The 17,192-nt window shown below is 56.1% G+C and overlaps 2 protein-coding genes and 1 non-coding gene across 3 annotated transcripts in view; 1 reads left to right on the plus strand and 2 right to left on the minus strand.

Moving 5' to 3' along the window:
- Positions 1-7,299, plus strand: part of PIP4K2B (phosphatidylinositol-5-phosphate 4-kinase type 2 beta) — a 28,495-nt gene extending 21,196 nt beyond the window's left edge. The window contains exons 8-10 of the mRNA XM_056512268.1: positions 28-286; positions 1,165-1,268; positions 2,546-7,299. Of these exons, the coding sequence (XP_056368243.1) occupies positions 28-286; positions 1,165-1,268; positions 2,546-2,626 (444 nt within the window). The 3' untranslated portion in view covers positions 2,627-7,299. The remainder of the gene's footprint in view (positions 1-27; positions 287-1,164; positions 1,269-2,545) is intronic.
- Positions 7,300-7,603: 304 nt separating this feature from the next.
- Positions 7,604-13,467, minus strand: PSMB3 (proteasome 20S subunit beta 3). Its single transcript, XM_056512269.1, has 6 exons — positions 13,305-13,467; positions 12,009-12,193; positions 11,333-11,440; positions 9,593-9,770; positions 8,358-8,452; positions 7,604-7,705 (listed from the first exon to the last, which is right to left on the minus strand). The coding sequence occupies exons 1-6, from the start codon at positions 13,305-13,307 to the stop codon at positions 7,657-7,659; spliced, it is 618 nt and encodes a 205-aa protein (XP_056368244.1). The 5' UTR covers positions 13,308-13,467; the 3' UTR covers positions 7,604-7,656.
- A 1,541-nt stretch (positions 13,468-15,008) lies between these two features.
- TRNAN-GUU (transfer RNA asparagine (anticodon GUU)) lies at positions 15,009-15,082 on the minus strand. The gene has a single exon. It is a non-coding gene; the product is annotated as a tRNA-Asn (tRNA).
- Between the last annotated feature and the right edge of the window lie 2,110 nt (positions 15,083-17,192).

Consider the following 17,192-nt stretch of genomic DNA (forward strand, 5'->3'; position numbering starts at 1 on the left):
CTCCCCGCTCACCGGCGCTCCCCGCAGTTCCTGGCGCAGCTGAAGATCATGGATTACAGCCTGCTCGTGGGCATCCACGACGTGGACAGGGCGGAGCAGGAGGAGATGGAGGTGGAGGAGCGGGCGGAGGAGGAGGAGTGTGAGAACGACGGGCTGGGCGGGAACCCCATCTCCTCGTACGGGACCCCCCCCGACAGCCCCGGCAACCTCCTCAACTACCCGCGGTTCTTCGGGCCCGGGGAGTTCGACCCCGCGGTGGATGTGTACGCCATGAAGAGCCACGAGAGTGAGTGGGGGCGCCTGGGGAGGGCGGGGAGCTGGGGGGAAGGATGGAGGGCAGGGGAGCTGGGGGGGAAGGATGGAGGGCAGGGGAGCTGGGGGGAAGGATGGAGGGAAGGAGAGCTGGGGGGGAAGGATGGAGGGCAGGGGAGATCTGGGGAGGTGGGAGGGAGGGCAGGGGAGGTGGGAGGGAGCGGGGGGGAAGGATGAGGGGCAGGGGAGGTAGGGAGGGCAGGAGAGGTGTGTGGAGCTCTGGGAGAGCTGTGAAGGAAGGATGGAGAGCAGAGGATGTGAAGGGAGCTCTGGGAAGCTGTGAGGGAGTTGTGGGGGAAGGATGGAGGGCAGGGGAGCTGTGAGGGAGCTGTGGAGGAAGGATGGAGAGCAGGGGAGCTGGGGAGGGCAGGAGAGGTGTGTGGAGCTCTGGGGAGCTGGGGGGAAGGATGGAGGGCAGGGGAGCTGTGAGGGAGCTGTGGGGAGGTGTGGTGCCCAGGGAGGTGTTTCTGGAAGTGGGGGTGCCTCAGGGGGTGTTTTTGGAGGTGGAATGCAGCTGGGGGTGTTTTTGGAGTGGAGAATGAAGCTGGAGGTGTTTTTGGAGAAGAGGGTGCCCAGGGGGTGTTTCTGGAGGTGGGGGTGCAGCTGGGGGTGCCCAGGGGCTCTGAGCCCCTCTCTCCTGCCCTGCTGGGGGTACCCAGGGGCTCTGAGCCCCTCTCTCCTGCCCTGCTGGGGGTACCCAGGGGCTCTGAGCCCCTCTCTCCTGCCCTGCTGGGGGTGCCCAGGGGCTCTGAGCCCCTCTCTCCTGCCCTGCTGGCCATTCCCAGGGGCTCTGAGCCCCTCTGTCCTGCCCTGCTGGCCATGCCCAGGCCCTGAGCCCCTCTGTGCCCCCAGGTGCCCCCAGGAAGGAGGTTTATTTCATGGCCATCATCGACATCCTCACGCCCTACGACACCAAGAAGAAAGCTGCACACGCTGCCAAGACAGTGAAACACGGGGTGAGCCTGGCCTGGCAGGGGCTCTGCCAGCTCCTGGGGCTGGGGGCTCTCCTGGGGCTGGGGGGCTCTCCTGGGGCTGGGGGTGTCTCCTGGGGCTGGGGGGCTCTCCTGGGGCTGGGGGCTCTCCTGGGGCTGGGGGGCTCTCCTGGAGCTAGGGGGCTCTCCTGGGCTGGGGGGCTCTCCTGGAGCTGGGGGTGTCTCCTGGGGCTGGGGGTGTCTCCTGGAGCTGGGGGTGTCTCCTGGGGCTGGGGGTGTCTCCTGGGGCTGGGGGTGTCTCCTGGAGCTGGGGGTGTCTCCTGGGGCTGGGGGCTCTCCTGGGGCTGGGGGCTCTCCTGGGGCTGGGGGGCTCTCCTGGGGCTGGGGGGCTCTCCTGGGGCTGGGGGGCTCTCCTGGGGCTGGGGGTGTCTCCTGGGGGTGTCTCCTAGGGCTGGGGGTGTCTCCTGGGGCTGGGGGGCTCTCCTGGGGGTGTCTCCTGGCACTGCTTTTCCTGCCAGGGTGGGAATTCTGCAGTGCCAGTGCTCAGCCCTTCCCTCAGTGTCTGCTCAGGGTTGGGTTTTCCCTCTGGTCCCTCTGATAATTTGTATTTGCATCCCAGTTTGGGAGGTGCTGGAGGGATGGACTGGCTGCAGGGTGACACCCCTGGGGTCCCCTTTGTGTCCTGGGTGACATTCCTGGGGTCACTGCTGTGTCCTGGATGTCACCCCTGGGGTCACTGCTGTGTCCTGGGTGACACCCTGGGGCCACCCCTGGGGTCACAGGTGGAATCAGGGCATTGCTGAGGCTGGCCAGGACCTTTGAGGTGGAGTCCAGGCAGCAGCAGGGGCAGTTTGTGTGGAATGCTGGGGAGTGCTGGGCTGGGAGGGACCCCTGGGATGTGGCCACACATTCCCTGAGCTCAGGCAGCCTTGGGGAGCTGCTGCAGTGAAAACAAAATCCTTTTCCTGAGCTGCATCCCAGCCCTCCCTGAGCTCTGCCTGCTCCTGAACCTGTGAGGCACTGAGGAGCAGACCCAGCTGGAGATGCTAAAATCATTTCCTTGGGCATCTCTCCAGACCTGCTGGGTTTTAACTTAGCCTTGGATCCTCCCCAGCAGAGGGGCTGTGCCCCTGCCCCTCCCTGCCCACCCTGACCCCTCCCTGTCCACCCTGTCCCCACCCTGTCCCTGACCCCTGTCCCTGGCCCTGTCCCCTGTCCCTGTCCCTGTGCCCTGTCCCCTCCCTGTCCCCTGTCCCGGTCCCTGTCCCTGTCCCTGTCCCTGACCCCGTGTCTCTCTGCAGGCCGGGGCTGAGATCTCCACCGTGAACCCCGAGCAGTACTCGAAGCGTTTCAACGAGTTCATCTCCAGCATCCTGACATAGTGCTGAGCCCGGGCAGAGCAGGAGCCCTGCTCCCTGCAGGGCAGGGAACCTGCTGCAGCTGGGGGCTGCTGCTGGATCTGGGGGGCTCCTGCTGGATCTGGGGGGCTCCTGATGGATCTGGGGGGCTCCTGTTGAACCCAGGGGGCTCCTGCTGGATCTGGGGGGCTCCTGTTACACCCAGGGGGCTCCTGTTAAATCCAGGGGTCTTCTGTTGAACCCAGGGGGCTCCTGCTGGATCTGGGGGGCTCCTGGCACACCCAGGGGGCTCCTGCTGGATCTGGGGGGCTCCTGCTGGATCTGGGGGGCTCCTGGCACACCCAGGGGGCTCCTGCTGCAGCCTGGCACCTGCAGGGACACCGTGGGGACACCGTGTGACAAAACTCATCCTCATCCTCGCTGCACCAGTGGGGTTTTTATGTTACAGAAGTGCCCAGATTTCACATTTTGAGGGCTTTTCCAAACAAGCCAAGTGCATTGTTGCAGCACTGCTCTGCCCTGTGACCTCCTGTGACACGTGGCACTGTCCCCAAGGGGGGCACTGTCCCCAAGGGGGGCACTGTCCCCAAGGGGTCACGTTCAGTGGAGCAGTGCCTGATTCACAAACCACTCCTTGTTTTACTTTGTGTCGTTGGTGGTGTTGTTTTATTGGACTGGCTTTGCCAGAAAATCCCCTTTTATTTCCCTCTGGGTAGGAATTGGAAGGAAAAAGAAATAGTTCATCATTTCAAGGATGGAAAATGTAACTGATAAAAGGAGGAGTCACTGAACTTTAGGTAAATTCAGACTGGGACACTTTATATTTTTTTGGTTAATTTAAGTAACAAAAAAAGAAAAAAGAAACAAAAAAACTTTTTTGTAACTGCACTTGATTTACAAGAAAGATGAGGGAAATGAACATCTACCAAAGATGATCTCTGAAAAAAAAAAAAAAATGAACAAACAAGGTTTAACTCCTAAAATCTAAAAACAATCAGAGTGAGAAGTGAGAGAGGCATTGACCAACCTCAGCTCATGATGTGCTTGGACCTGGGATGATTCCAATTGGAGAAGTTCCTAAAATTGAAGAATTCCTAAAAAAAAACCATTTAAAAAGGCATTTTTGTACCTGTACACAAGATTTGGAGCCAGTTCCTCAGTCAGAACTGGCTCTGAGCTGCACCACAGTCCTGCCAGTGTTAATCAGCCAGTTAATGGTTCAGTCTTCCTGGGTCTGCCCTGGCAGAGACTCCTGGGCTGCTTTTTTGGGATTTTCATTGTTTCAAATGTGACTTGCACAGGGGGAATTGGCCTGGCTGCTCCAAGCCCTGCAGGAGTGCAGCTGCAGCAAATTCCTTTTCCAGCCCCACGAAGGATTTTGGGACTGCCTGGAGTGACTCCAGGACGCTTTTAACCCTTTCACAGCCGAGCTGGGCAGACTGTGGGACTCCTTAGCTCTGCTGCACAAGTTACAGAACTTTTGGTTCTTTGTTTTGAGATTTTTTTTTTTTTTTTAAATTTCTCTTTTTAAGCAGGATTTAGAGTTTTGAACAAACCTCTTTGCAGTTGAAATGTGTTGCTTAATCTGCCTTGGAACTGTTTTTCACACATGCCTTTGTTTGGGGAATAAGCTGGTGGCAATGTCTGTCCTGTGCTGTAACAATTTTTTGCTGTGTGGAATTTTGGTCCTTTTTCAGAGATAACTGGTGCTCATCACATCCTGGTAATTCCCCTAAATCAATTCCCCTAAATCAATTCCCCTAAATCAATTCCCCTAAATTAATTCCTCTAAATTAATTCCCCTAAATTAATCCTGGCTCTGGGCTGGATTTTAAATGTGGGGCTTGGAGGGTTTTTATTTTTTTTTTATTTTATTTCCTCTTCACCCCCTCCCCATTTCCCATTTTCTCACCTTGGGAGGGGCTAAAATTGGAGCCCCTGAGAGTGCACTGTAAATAGAATTTTGGAGAAATGAAAAATTTGGGCTCCTGATGAGATTTTGGTCGTTCCCTTTGGTGTGGGACAAATTTCTGTGGGAGGTGTCTTAAGGTGTAGAGCTGGAAAAGCCACAACCCAAATGCAGTTAAAAAATATTTTAAAAAGGAAAAAAAAAAAGGATTTGGAGGGCATCATCAGCTTCATTTTGTGGGCATTATATTGGTTGCTTCTCTTTTAATAAGCACTTAAGTTTATTGCTAATTAGGAATTAAACACCAATCACTTTTTATTCCTGACAGTTTAAAAAAAAAAAAAAAATCTGCATTGAATCTGCAACTTTGGCCTGGTAAGTTTGGTCTTCTCCTTTTGGGGAAAGTAGATGGAAGTTGTTTTATCTTGAAATCATCAATTAAAATTAAAAAAAGATAAAAGGGAGAGAGAGCAGGAGGTGGGTGAACACCACAAAGCAAAGAAAGGGGAGTGAAAATGGCAAAAATCTCCTTTAGTGAATTCCAGAATAATGAATAAGGAATCAAATCAGAAATTCCTGCAGAAATCCTTTCAGAGCTGTGAAAAAAAGGAAATATTTTCTTATTGCTGGGGTTAAATTTGCCTGTTTGAGGTGATTCTCCCCTTTAGCACTGCCCCAGCTCTGCCCAGTTGCCATAATGTGGATTAAAAGTGATTAAAAGTGATTAAAAGTGATTAATTGCAATTCCCTCACTAATGATGTTTGACCCAGGTATGGAACTTTGTTTAACAGAGGTTTTGTATATTGTTTACATTTGGAGAAGTAGCATTACCTTAAAAATGCTAATTTTTTTTTGTTTGTTTCTAGACAGTATTTTTATTACCAGAACAAGAAGTGAAGCTGCAAATATTTGATTTGTTTTTAAAAGGGATTTTTTTTTTCCTTTCTGTTTGTTTGCTTTTTGTTTTGCTTTGTTTTGTTGGTATTTTTTTTTTCTTTTAAATCTTGTTTTAGGTCACTTTTTTAACTCAGTATTTAAAAAAAAAAAAAAAAAAAGGAAACCCAGCCCTTTTAATTCTGGTTTTACAACTGCCTGTGTTAGTTTGTCTGTTTCTGGTGTGGATTTAGTTCTAGTTTTGCTGAATGTAGCAAATATTTGATATTCCTGTCTTTAGCATGAACCCTGCAGAACACATTTAACTGACAGGATTTGCAGCAGAATTCAGGATTTTTAAATTTATTTTTGGCCAAAAAAAAAAAAAAAAAAAAAAAAAAATTCAGTCCAGTGGAGTTCCAAATAATCAATGAGCAGCATCTCCCTGATCTGAAAAACCCTGAAAACCCAAATCTGAGCTGGGCTGGGCATTTCCACCCTCCCTAAAAACCCAAATCTGAGCTGGGCTGGGCATTTCCCAACCCTGAAAACCCAAATCTGAGCTGGGCTGGGCATTTCCACCCTCCCTGAAAACCCAAATCTGAGCTGGGCTGGGCATTTCCACCCTCCCTGAAAATCCAAATCTGAGCTGGGCTGGGCATTTCCACCCTCCCTAAAAACCCAAATCTGAGCTGGGCTGGGCATTTCCACCCTCCCTGAAAATCCCAGGAGTTTTTGGGATTTGGGGGAGCAGCCCCAGGAGCCTTCAGCCTCCTCCTCCTCCTGCTCTGGGCTTCATCCTGAGAGCCACAATCATGGAATTAATCTGGAAATCACCCCATGGGATGGAATTTATCCTGTGAGGATGGAATTCATCCTGTGGGGATGGAGTTTGTGCTGCAGGGATGGAATTCCTTCTGTGGGAATGGAAATTATTCAGTGGGAATGGAATTTATCCTGTGAGGATGGAATTTGTCTTATAGGCTTGGAATTCATCTTCTAGGGATGGAGTTTGTCTCATGGGATTGGAATTTATCCTGTGGGGATTAAATTCTTTCCCTGAGGACAGAATTCATCCCATGGGATTGGAATTCCTTCTGTGGGGATGGAATTTGTTCCTTGAGGTCAGAATTCCCCCCTGGGGCAGCAGGGGGAGGCCCCAGCAAGGAAAACTGAACCACTTGGAGTCTTATTTCTTTTTTTTTTTTTTTTTTTTTTTTTTTTTTTTTCCTTTCTGTTTTTTGGGAGGGCATCAGGGTGGAGAGCAGGTTGTGGTGGTGGATATTCCCAGTCCATGACTACTATGCAGTCCTTTTCCAGGCCTCACCTGGAGTTTCACCCCCAGCTGAAGGATTTTCCCCCAAAATCAGGGGGGTGTCCCCAGCACGGCCACAGCCCCGAATTCCCAAATTTCCCATCCCTGCAGAGCCACTCCCAGCGTCCCCTCAGCCCCTGCCTGGTGTCTGGGATGGATCCCAGAGAACTGGGATGGCAGAGCTCTGGACACACCATTTTTAGTGGAAACCACTCAAATTTGTGAATTTGTGCTGCTCTGGGCAGCTGGATGGGAGTGGGACGAGCAGAATCCACACACAGGTCATGAGGGTGGGCAGGGCTGATCAGTGCAACTGAATTTAAAATATAAAAAAATGTGAATAAATTAAGTTTAATGTAAAAACTAAAAAAAAAAAAAAATTTAAAAAAACTAAAAAAAAAAAATTTAAAAAATGTAAAAAAAGAACATTCTAGGTTTTTTCACTGCTGTTTTTTAAATAGGAATTTGAAGTCCTCTGTGCTTGTCTGTTTGCTAGGAGCAGTTTGAGACACTGTTACTGTTTTGAAATGCATGCATGTTACAAGATGAGTCTCCAACCAGAGAAAAAACAAAAAAATAAAATTAAAACTTTGTGTACATCCGGGCCCTCCCTGCTGTGCTGTTTGAGGGGCTCCACCAGCATGGGGTGATCCTGGGGGGGCAAAAAAATGGGATTTTGGGAGGGAATTCCCCCTGGGAGGGTGGAATGGGGAATGGGGCTGCTCCTGGATCCCTGGAAACATCGCAGGGTGTGTCTGATCCCTTCCCACCCAAAGCACTCCAGGATTCCATGAAGCACAACCCCTGGACTGGGTTTGTTTTCATCAGGAAAAGCCCCAGTGCAGCCCCTGCTCCCTCCCCAGACCTGCTCCCGGGCTGGCAGCTCAGGGAAGCCAAAGGAAGTGAGGGCAGAGTTTTGGTTTATTTTTAAAAAAGGGCAGAGAGCAGCTGAGGGGTTAATCCATGCGAGCCTTCAGGGTCCTGGTGGTGATCTTGTCCTTCTCTCTGCAGGAAGAGAGCAGCTGCTTTAGGCAGAGCCAGGCTTAGACCCTGCCTTGGCAAGTCCCAGCTGCAGCTCAGGGGGGTGAGCACTGAACCAACCCTGGGGAGCTCCCAGGGCTGGGACACAGCAGCAGGAAAACGGGAATTTGCAAAGGCAGCCTGGTTTGGGAGTTAATGACAGAGCTGGGACAGAACCTCCTGATTCCTTGGGAATGCTGGGAGTTAGTGCTGCATCCATGAGGGACAGAACCTCCTCATTCCCATGGGAATGCAGCCAGGGAATCCCTGAGCAGCAGGAGCCAAACTCAGGAGTCGTTTCTTTGTTCCAGCGAGGAACTGCAGCAGGAGGATGCTGAGGGAGGGGCAGGATTTGGGGAATTCTTGAGGGAAGGAATCCCCAGCCCCCTTGATCTGGGGAATCCCTGGATTTGGGGAATCCCTGGGGGAAGGGAATTCCTGAGGGAAGGGAATTCCAGCTCCCTGCATCTGGGGAATCCTTTGATGTGGGGAATCACTGGCTTTGGGGAATCCCAGTTCCCTGGCTCTGGGGAATCCCTGGCTCTGGGGAATCCCTGGCTCTGGGGAATCCCTGGATTGGGGAATCCCAGTTCTCTGGATTTAGGGAATCCCAGGATCTGGGAGCAGCAGCACTCACATGACGTGCACCACCACGCCCATGCCGGAGATGGCGTCCCTGTCCACGGCGTTGAGCATGGCCTGAGAGATGGTCTCGAACAGGTGCTCGGGCTCCTGCCAGCGGGAACAGGGGGATTAACCTGGGCTTAACCTGGGCTTAACCTGGGCTTAACCTGGGCTTAACCTGAGCTTTAACCTGGGCTTAACCTGAGCTTTAACCTGGGCTTAACCTGAGCTGAACCTGAGCTTAACCTGAGCTTAACCTGGGCTTTAATCAGGGCTACCAACCCCAGGATTTTGTCCAAACCCCCCAGTCCCACCAGGCTCCCCCCCAGCTGCTCCAGGAGCGAAGCCTCTGCCAGCCCAGCGACTCCAGCCAGTGCAGGAGGGAGAGCCCAAATCCATGAATCCATGAATCCACAAATCCATGAATCAATTAATCCACAAATCCATGAATCCACAAATCCATGAATCAGTTAATCCACAAATCCATTAATCCGTGAATCCATGAATCCATCAGTCACAAATGCACAAATCCCAGGTGATCCAAAGCGATCCCAACTGACTCAGGATGATCCCAAGTGACCCCCGGTGACCCCAACCTGATCCTGGGTGACTTCAGCTGACCCCAGTGACCCTGAGTGACCCCACTGACCCCAGTGACCCTGAGTGACCCCACTAACCCCAGTGACCCTGAGTGACCCCACTGACCCCAGCTGACCCTGGGGGATCCCAGGAGACCCTGATTGATCCCACTTGATCCTCGGTGACCTCTGGTAACCCCAGCTGATCCTGACTGACCCTGCTGACCCCTGGTAACCCCAGCTGACCCTGAGTGACCCTGCTGACCCCTGGTAACCCCAGCTGACCCTGAGTGACCCTGCCAACCCCAGCTGACCCTGAGTGACCCCGCTGACCCTGCTGACCTGAACTGCCCCCAGCTGACCCCAGTGACCCCAGCTGACTCTGAGTGACCCTGCTGACCCCTGGTAACCCCAGCTGACCCCAGCTGACCCCAGCTGACCCTGCTGACCTGAACTACCCCCAGCTGACCCGAGTGACTCCAGCGACCCCGCTGACCCTGAGTGACCCCAGCTGACCCTGAGTGACCCCAATTACCCCTGCGTGACCCCACTGACCCCGAGTGACCCCAGCTGACCCTGAGTGACCCCAGTGACCCCCTGCTGACCCTGAGTGACCCCAGCTGACCTGAGTGACCCCAGTGACCCCGCTGACCCCAGCCCCTCCTCTCACCATGTCGGGCTCCCAGAGGGACTCGCACATGCCGTACATCTGCTCGGAGCAGGTGCCGCTGACCACGAAGTCGTCGGTGACCATGGGGCAGCCGATGAGGTCCAGGGAGCAGATGAAGGGCTGGTGGCTGAGCGGGTCCAGCCCCGCGATCACCGGCTCCGTGTAGTACGGACCGAACCTGGCACAGGGCACAGCTGGGCACAGCCGGGACACAGCTGGGCTCAGGAGGACACAGCTGGGACACAGCTGGGCTCAGGGGGACACAGCTGGGCACAGCCGGGCTCAGGACACAGCTGGGACACAGCTGGGCTCAGGGGGACACAGCTGGGACACAGCTGGGCTCAGGGGGACACAGCTGGGCACAGCCGGGCTCAGGGCACAGCTGGGCTCAGGGGGACACAGCTGGGCACAGCTGGGACACAGCTGGGCTCAGGGGGACACAGCTGGGCACAGCTGGGCACAGCCGGGCTCAGGACACAGCTGGGACACAGCTGGGCTCAGGGGGACACAGCTGGGCACAGGACACAGCTGGGCTCAGGCCACAGCTGGGCACAGCTGGGCTTAGGGGGACACAGCTGGGACACAGCTGGGCACAGGGGGACACAGCTGGGACACAGCTGGGCTCAGGGGGACACAGCTGAGACACAGCTGGGCTCAGGACACAGCTGGGACACAGCTGGGCTCTAGGGGACAGCTGGGCTCAGGGGGACACAGCTGGGCTTAGGGGGACACAGCTGAGACACAGCTGGGCTCTAGGGGACAGCTGGGCTCAGGGGGACACAGCTGGGCTTAGGGGGACACAGCTGAGACACAGCTGGGCTCAGGACACAGTTGGGACACAGCTGGGCTCTAGGGGACAGCTGGGCTCAGGGGGACACAGCTGGGCTCAGGGGCACAGCCGGGCTCAGGGGACAGCTGGGACACAGCTGGGCTCAGGGGGACACAGCTGGGCTCAGGGGCACAGCCGGGCTCAGGGGGACACAGCTGGGCTCAGGGGGACACAGCTGGGCACAGCTGGGCTCAGGGGGACACAGCTGGGCACAGCTGGGACACAGCTGGGCTCAGGGGGACACAGCTGGGCTTAGGGGGACACAGCTGGGCACAGCTGGGCTTAGGGGGACACAGCTGGGCTTAGGGGGACACAGCTGGGCACAGCTGGGCTTAGGGGTACACAGCTGAGACATAGCTGGGCTTAGGGGGACACAGCTGGGACACAGCTGGGCTCATGACACAGCTGGGACACAGCTGGGACAGCTGGGCTCAGGGGGCAGCTGGGCACAGCTGGGCTTAGGGGGACACAGCTGGGACACAGCCAGGCTCAGGGGGACAGCTGGGCACAGCCGGGACACAGCTGGGCTCAGGAGGACACAGCTGGGACACAGCTGGGCTTAGGGGGACACAGCTGGGACACAGCTGGGCTCAGGAGGACACAGCTGGGACACAGCTGGGCTTAGGGGGACACAGCTGGGCTTAGGGGGACACAGCTGAGACATAGCTGGGCTCAGGACACAGCTGGGACACAGCTGGGACACAGCTGGGCTCAGGGGGACAGCCAGGACACAGCTGGGCACAGCTGGGCTCAGGGACACAGCTGAGGAGGAAACATCACCCCAAAAACAACAACCACCCACCCAGGGAAGGTGATGGTGACACCAGGGAACGAACCAGGAGCAGATTTGACAGAAAAACTCCTCAGCTCCTCCAGACCTGACCCAGCTCCAGCCCCCCAGGCAGCTTTACCTCCTCTCATAGAGCAGGTTGGACACCATGCTCATGAAGGTCTGGGGCTTGATCTGCCTCCCCTCCTTCAGCTCGTACAGGTTCAGCCTGAACTTCAACCTCTGGGCCCTGCAGGAGAGCAGAGCTGGGTTAGAGCACAGCAGGTTCCCCTCCTGTCCCCTCCTGGATTGTCCTGAGGCAGGGAGGGGGTGCACAGGCAGCTCCTGCTGCAGTTTAGGGGAAATTTTAGTGGTGAAAGTTCAAATCTAGCAGTGAAAGATCAATTTCAGCAATAAAAATTCAATTTTCGCAGTGAAAGTGGAATTTTAGTGGTGAAAGTGCAATTTTAGCAATGAAAGTCCAATTTCAGCAGTAAAAGCCCAGTTTCAGCAGCAAAAGCTCAATTTTACCAATGAAAGTTCATTTTAGCATTGAAAGTTCAATTATATCAGTGAAAGCTCAATTTTAGCAGCAAAAGCCCAATTTTTGCAGTGAAAATTCACTTTTAGCAATGCTGTGATCTCAAATCACAAACACATTTATTTCACAAGCCCTCACACAAGGCAAACTACGAACAGCAACACTAGCACTGTATAATTTTACACTGCTTTCTATTAATTTTATCCTAATCACAAACACCAATTACAAACATCACCACCTCCCCTCCCCTGGGATGAACCCCCCGCAGCTGACTCACACGGTCTGCACGTCGGTGGCCAGCCCGGCCAGGCCGATGTAGAGCCTTTGGCCCATGGGGAAAATCTTCTGGAAGTCGGTGGTGACGGTCTGAGCCTGGATGCCGAAGCGGCGATCGGCGGCGATGGCCACGCAGTCGCGGCCCCTCATTGCCATGACGGCGCCGCCGTTGTACGACATGATCGACTGCGAGGAGGGAGGGAGGGAGGGAGAGGCTCAGCGGTAATGGGGAGGCACCGGGGGATGGCCCCTCATGGAGCAGCCCCTCACGGAGCCCCCCTCACGGAGCTCCCCTCACGGAGCTCCCCCTCACGGATCTTCCCTCAAGGAGCGGCCCCTCATGGAGCGGTGTCGGCTGTGCTCCCCTCACGGAGCTCCCCCTCACGGATCCCCCCTCACGGAGCTGCCCTCACGGATCTCCCCTCACGGATCCCCCCTCACGGATCTCCCCTCACGGATCCCCCCTCACGGATCTCCCCTCACGGAGCTGCCACTGAAGGAGCGGCCCCTCATGGATCTCCCCTCACGGATCCTCCTCACGGAGCTGCCCCTCACGGATCCCTCCTCACGGATCCCCCTCACGGAGCTGCCCCTCACGGATCTCCCCTCACGGAGCTTCCCCTCATGGATCTCCCCTCACGGATCCTCCCCTCACGGATCCCCCCTCACGGAGCTGCCCCTCAAGGAGCGGCCCCTCACGGAGCTCCCCTTCACGGAGCGCCCCTCATGGATCTCCCCTCACGGATTCCTCCTCATGGATCCCCCTCATGGATCCCCCCTCACGGAGCTGCCCCTCATGGATCCCCCCTCATGGATCTCCCCTCACGGTGCTGCCCCTCATGGATTCCCCCCCTCACGGAGCGGCCCCTCACGAAGCTGCCCCTCACGGACACCCCCCTCACGGAGCTCCCCTTCACGGAGCGCCCCTCATGGATCTCCCCTCATGGATCTCCCCTCACGGATTCCTCCTCATGGATTCCCTCACGGAGCTGCCCCTCACGGAGCGGCCCCTCACGGAGCTGCCCCTCACGGATCCCCCCCTCACGGATCTCCCCTCACGGAGCGGCCCCTCACGGATCCCCCCTCACGGATCCCCCCCTCACGGATCCCTCCTCATGGATCTCCCCTCATGGATTCCCCCTCACGGACACCCCCCTCACGGATCTCCCCTCACGGATCTCCCCTCACGGATCCCCCCGTCACGGATCCCCCTCATGGAGCGACCCCTCAGCAGTGCCGGCTGCGCTCCCCTCACAAAGCGGCTCCCGCGTTTCCCCGCGCGGTGCGCGGTTCTCACCATGGCTGCGGTTGTTGTGTCCCCTCACGCTTCCCGCTCTGTCTCCGCTCCGTCCCCTCACGGTTCCCGCCCCGTCACCGCTCCGCTCTCAGCCCAGGCCCTGCCGCGCCGCTGCCGGTCCCGCCCCCGCGTCTTCCCATTGGCTGCTGCCCAGGCTCATCCCGCTTTCCATTGGTCTCTGCCACCGCCCCTCTCACCTCAACGCTTCCCATTGGTTCTTGCAACCGGCAGTCCCGCCTTGCATGTTCTCCATTAGTAGCTGTTGTCGATGGTCCCGCCTCCCTCACTCCCCATTGGTCTTTTTCACCGCCGCTCTCACTCCGACGCTTTCCATTGGTTCTCTTCACCGGCAGTCCCGCCTCCCTCGCTCCCCATTGGTCGCTTCCGCCGCATGGGTTCCGAGCGCTGCCGGTGATTGGCTGAGGTCGGGCGGAGTGGGCGGGGCTTAAAAGTGACGAGTCACAGTGAGAGCGCGAGGCATGACGGGAGTGGGGGGGAAATGGGGAACAGCTGGAAAAATGGAAACTGCAAAAATGGGATCAGATGGAAAATGGGGAAACAGATCGAAAATGGGAACAGCTGGAAAATGGGAGGAGCTGGAGAAATGGGAACGGCTGGAAAATGGGAACAGCTGGAAAAATGGGAGGAGCTGGAAAAATGGAAACAGTTGGAAAATGGGAACAGTTGGAGAAAGAGGGAACGTCTGGAAAAAATGGCAACAGCTGGGAAATGGGGAAACGAAGAAATAGGGAACAGCTGGAAAATGGGAACAGCTGGAAAAATGGGGGAACATCTGGATTACACATAGCTGGATCAGCGGGGCAGAGCTGCAGCTGTGGGGAACAGCTGGTTCAGTGGGGAAACATCTGGATGGGACCCAGCTGGGTCAGTGGTGCACAGCTGGATTGGGGCACAGCTGGATCCAGGGGCGCACAGCTGGATTGGGGCACAGCTGGATCCAGGGGCGCACAGCTGTGGCGCACACAGCGCCCGGCACAGCTGGATCCAGGGGCACATCTGGATGTGGCACAGCTGGAACAGCCGCATCTCCACTTTGGCACCCTCGGGGTGTGGGGACAAAGGCCCCGAGCTCTGCCCAAAGGGGATCATCCCAAAAATCTCCTCGGGAAGCTCTGGCAGGGGGGGCACCAAGACCCGGGAGCGGAGCCCAGCCCGTACCTGCTGTGGTTTTAACGTGGATTCTAAAAGTGGATTTTTCACGTGGGTTTTGGGGTGTTTTCCATCACGGAATGCTCCTGGAGTGAACAGCCCAGGCAGAGCCCGGCGGGAATCCCAGGGATCCATCCCAGCACAGCCCTGGGTTAAAGCAGGAATTCCATCCTTTGATTCCACCAAACGCGGCTCAGGGCGAGCGCACAGAAATGGAATTTTCAGGAGTTTTAGGAGAGGGGGAAGCTCAGTCTGGCAGATTTGGGAGGTGCTTCAGCTTTATTTTCAGGCAAAATACGGGATTGGGATGGAAAGAGGATTTTAGTTCCCATTTTAATGTCCCAAAATGTCCTTGCGGAAGCACGGCCGGTTTGGGCTCACCGGGAGCTGTTTCCCCGCGGATGGAGCCGGGAGCGAATCCCGGTCCCTGGAATGTCCTCCCGGTGCGGCTCCATCCATCCCGGGCCGCTCTCGGGGCGGGTTCAGGAAAAAAAAAACGGGAAAAATTTGCTGCGGAGGAAAAAGGAGCGGTTCCGTCCCTGGGTGGGCTCGAACCACCAACCTTTCGGTTAACAGCCGAACGCGCTAACCGATTGCGCCACAGAGACCGCGCTGGCAGCGGGGAGAGCCCGCCGCACTCAGCGCTGAGACCGGAACGGGAAACGGGACACGGGGACAGGGGACAGGGGGAATGGCAACGGGACACGGGAAATATGAACGGGACAGGGGGAATGGAAAAGGGAACGGGGACGGAGGGAATGGGAACGGGACACGGGGAATGGGAATGGGACAGGGGGAATGGGAATGGGACACGGGGAATGGAACACGGGGAATGGGAACGGGACACGGGGAATGGGAATGGGACACGGGGAATGGGACACGGGGAATGGGAACGGGACACGGGGAATGGAACACGGGGAATGGGAACGGGACACGGGGAATGGGAATGGGACACGGGGAATGGGACGGGGAATGGGAACGGGACACGGGGAATGGGACACGGGGAATGGGAATGGGACACGGGGAATGGGAACGGGACACGGGGAATGGGACAGGGGGAATGGGAACTGGACAGGGGGAATGGAACGGGAACGGGGACGGAGGGAATGGGAACGGGACACGGGGAATGGGAATGGGACAGAGCGAAGGGGAACGGGACAGGGGGAATGGAAATGGGAATGGGGGAATGGGAATGGGAAAGGGGGAGTGGGAGCGGGGGAACGGGACAGAGGGAATGGGAGCGGGACAGGAAACAGGGGGAACAGGGGGAATGGGAACAGGACGGGGAAATGGAAATGGGAGCGGGACACGGGGAACGGGAACGGGAATGGGAATGGGGGAATGGGAACGGGACAGGGGAATGGGGACGGGACAGGGGGAATGGGAACGGGACACGAGGAACTGGACAGAGGGAATGGGAGCGGGACAGGAAACAGGGGGAACAGGGGGAATGGGAACAGGACGGGGGAATGGGAATGGGAACGGGACACGGGGAATGGGAACGGGGGAATGGGAACGGGACAGGGGAATGGGACAGAGAGAGCGGGACACAGGGAGCGGGAACAGGGCAGAGGAAACGGGACAAAGGGAATGGGACACTGGGAACGGGACAAGAGAGAACGGGACAGGGGGAACGGAGACACCGGGACAGAGGGAAAAGGAAACGGGACACGGGAACGGGACAGGAGCGGGACAGAGGGAACGGGACAAAGGGAATGGGAACGGGACAGAGGGAAAAGGAACGGGACAGAGGGAACGGGACAGGAGCGGGACAGAGGGAAAAGGAACGGGACAGGGGAACGGGACAGGAGCGGGACAGAGGGAAAAGGAACGGGACACGGGAACGGGACAGGAACGGGACAGAGGGAACGGGGCAGAGAGAACGGGGACACCGGGATCACCAGGAATGGGGGCGGGACAGAGGGAACGGGGTATCCGGGATCACCGAGAACGGGACACCGGGGATGGGGACACCGGAAAAGGGAACGGGGCATCGGGAATGGGAACGGGACACCGGGAACGAGATACGGGGACAGGATACCGGGAACAGTACAGCGGGAATGGGATGCGGGGACAGGGAACAGACACCGGGAACCGGACACCGGAACCACCGGGACCCCCCGGGCATGGGAACCCCGGGACCCCCCGGGACCACCGGGACCCCCCTCCCGCTCCTCTTCCTGCCCCTTTCCCCCTCCTTTATTTCATTTCCTTCCCAGCTTTTATTTTTTTTCACTCTTCTCCTCTTTTCCTGCCTTTTTTCTTTTCCTCCTTCCTGTTCCCGCCCCCTTTTTTCTTTCCTTTTCTCCTGTTCTTTTTTCTCCTTTTTCCATTTTATTTTTTGCCCGAATTCCCCCGGTTTTCTTCCCTTCATTCTCCCCGTCGTTTTCCATCTTTCCCAATTTCCCTCCATTTTTCCTTACCTTATTTTTTCCCTTCCTTTCACCTCCAATTTTCCCATTTTCATTTTCTTTCCCTGATTTCTCTCTATTTCCCTTGGTTTTTTTCACCTTCCTTTTCCCCCTTCTCGTCCATTTCCCCTTTTCCTAATTTCCTGTTTTTCTTCTTTCCCCCTCTTCTTTTCCATTTTTCCTTTTCTCTAATTTCCCTCTATTTTTCTTCCCTTTCTTTCCTCTCCTCCCTTTCCCCACTCTAATTTTCCCTTTTCCTTTTCTTTCTCTCATTTCCCCCCATTTTTCCCCTCCTATTTTTTTTCTC

Source organism: Oenanthe melanoleuca, chromosome 27 (assembly GCF_029582105.1).
Source record: "Oenanthe melanoleuca isolate GR-GAL-2019-014 chromosome 27, OMel1.0, whole genome shotgun sequence".
NCBI classification, from domain to species: domain Eukaryota; kingdom Metazoa; phylum Chordata; class Aves; order Passeriformes; family Muscicapidae; genus Oenanthe; species Oenanthe melanoleuca.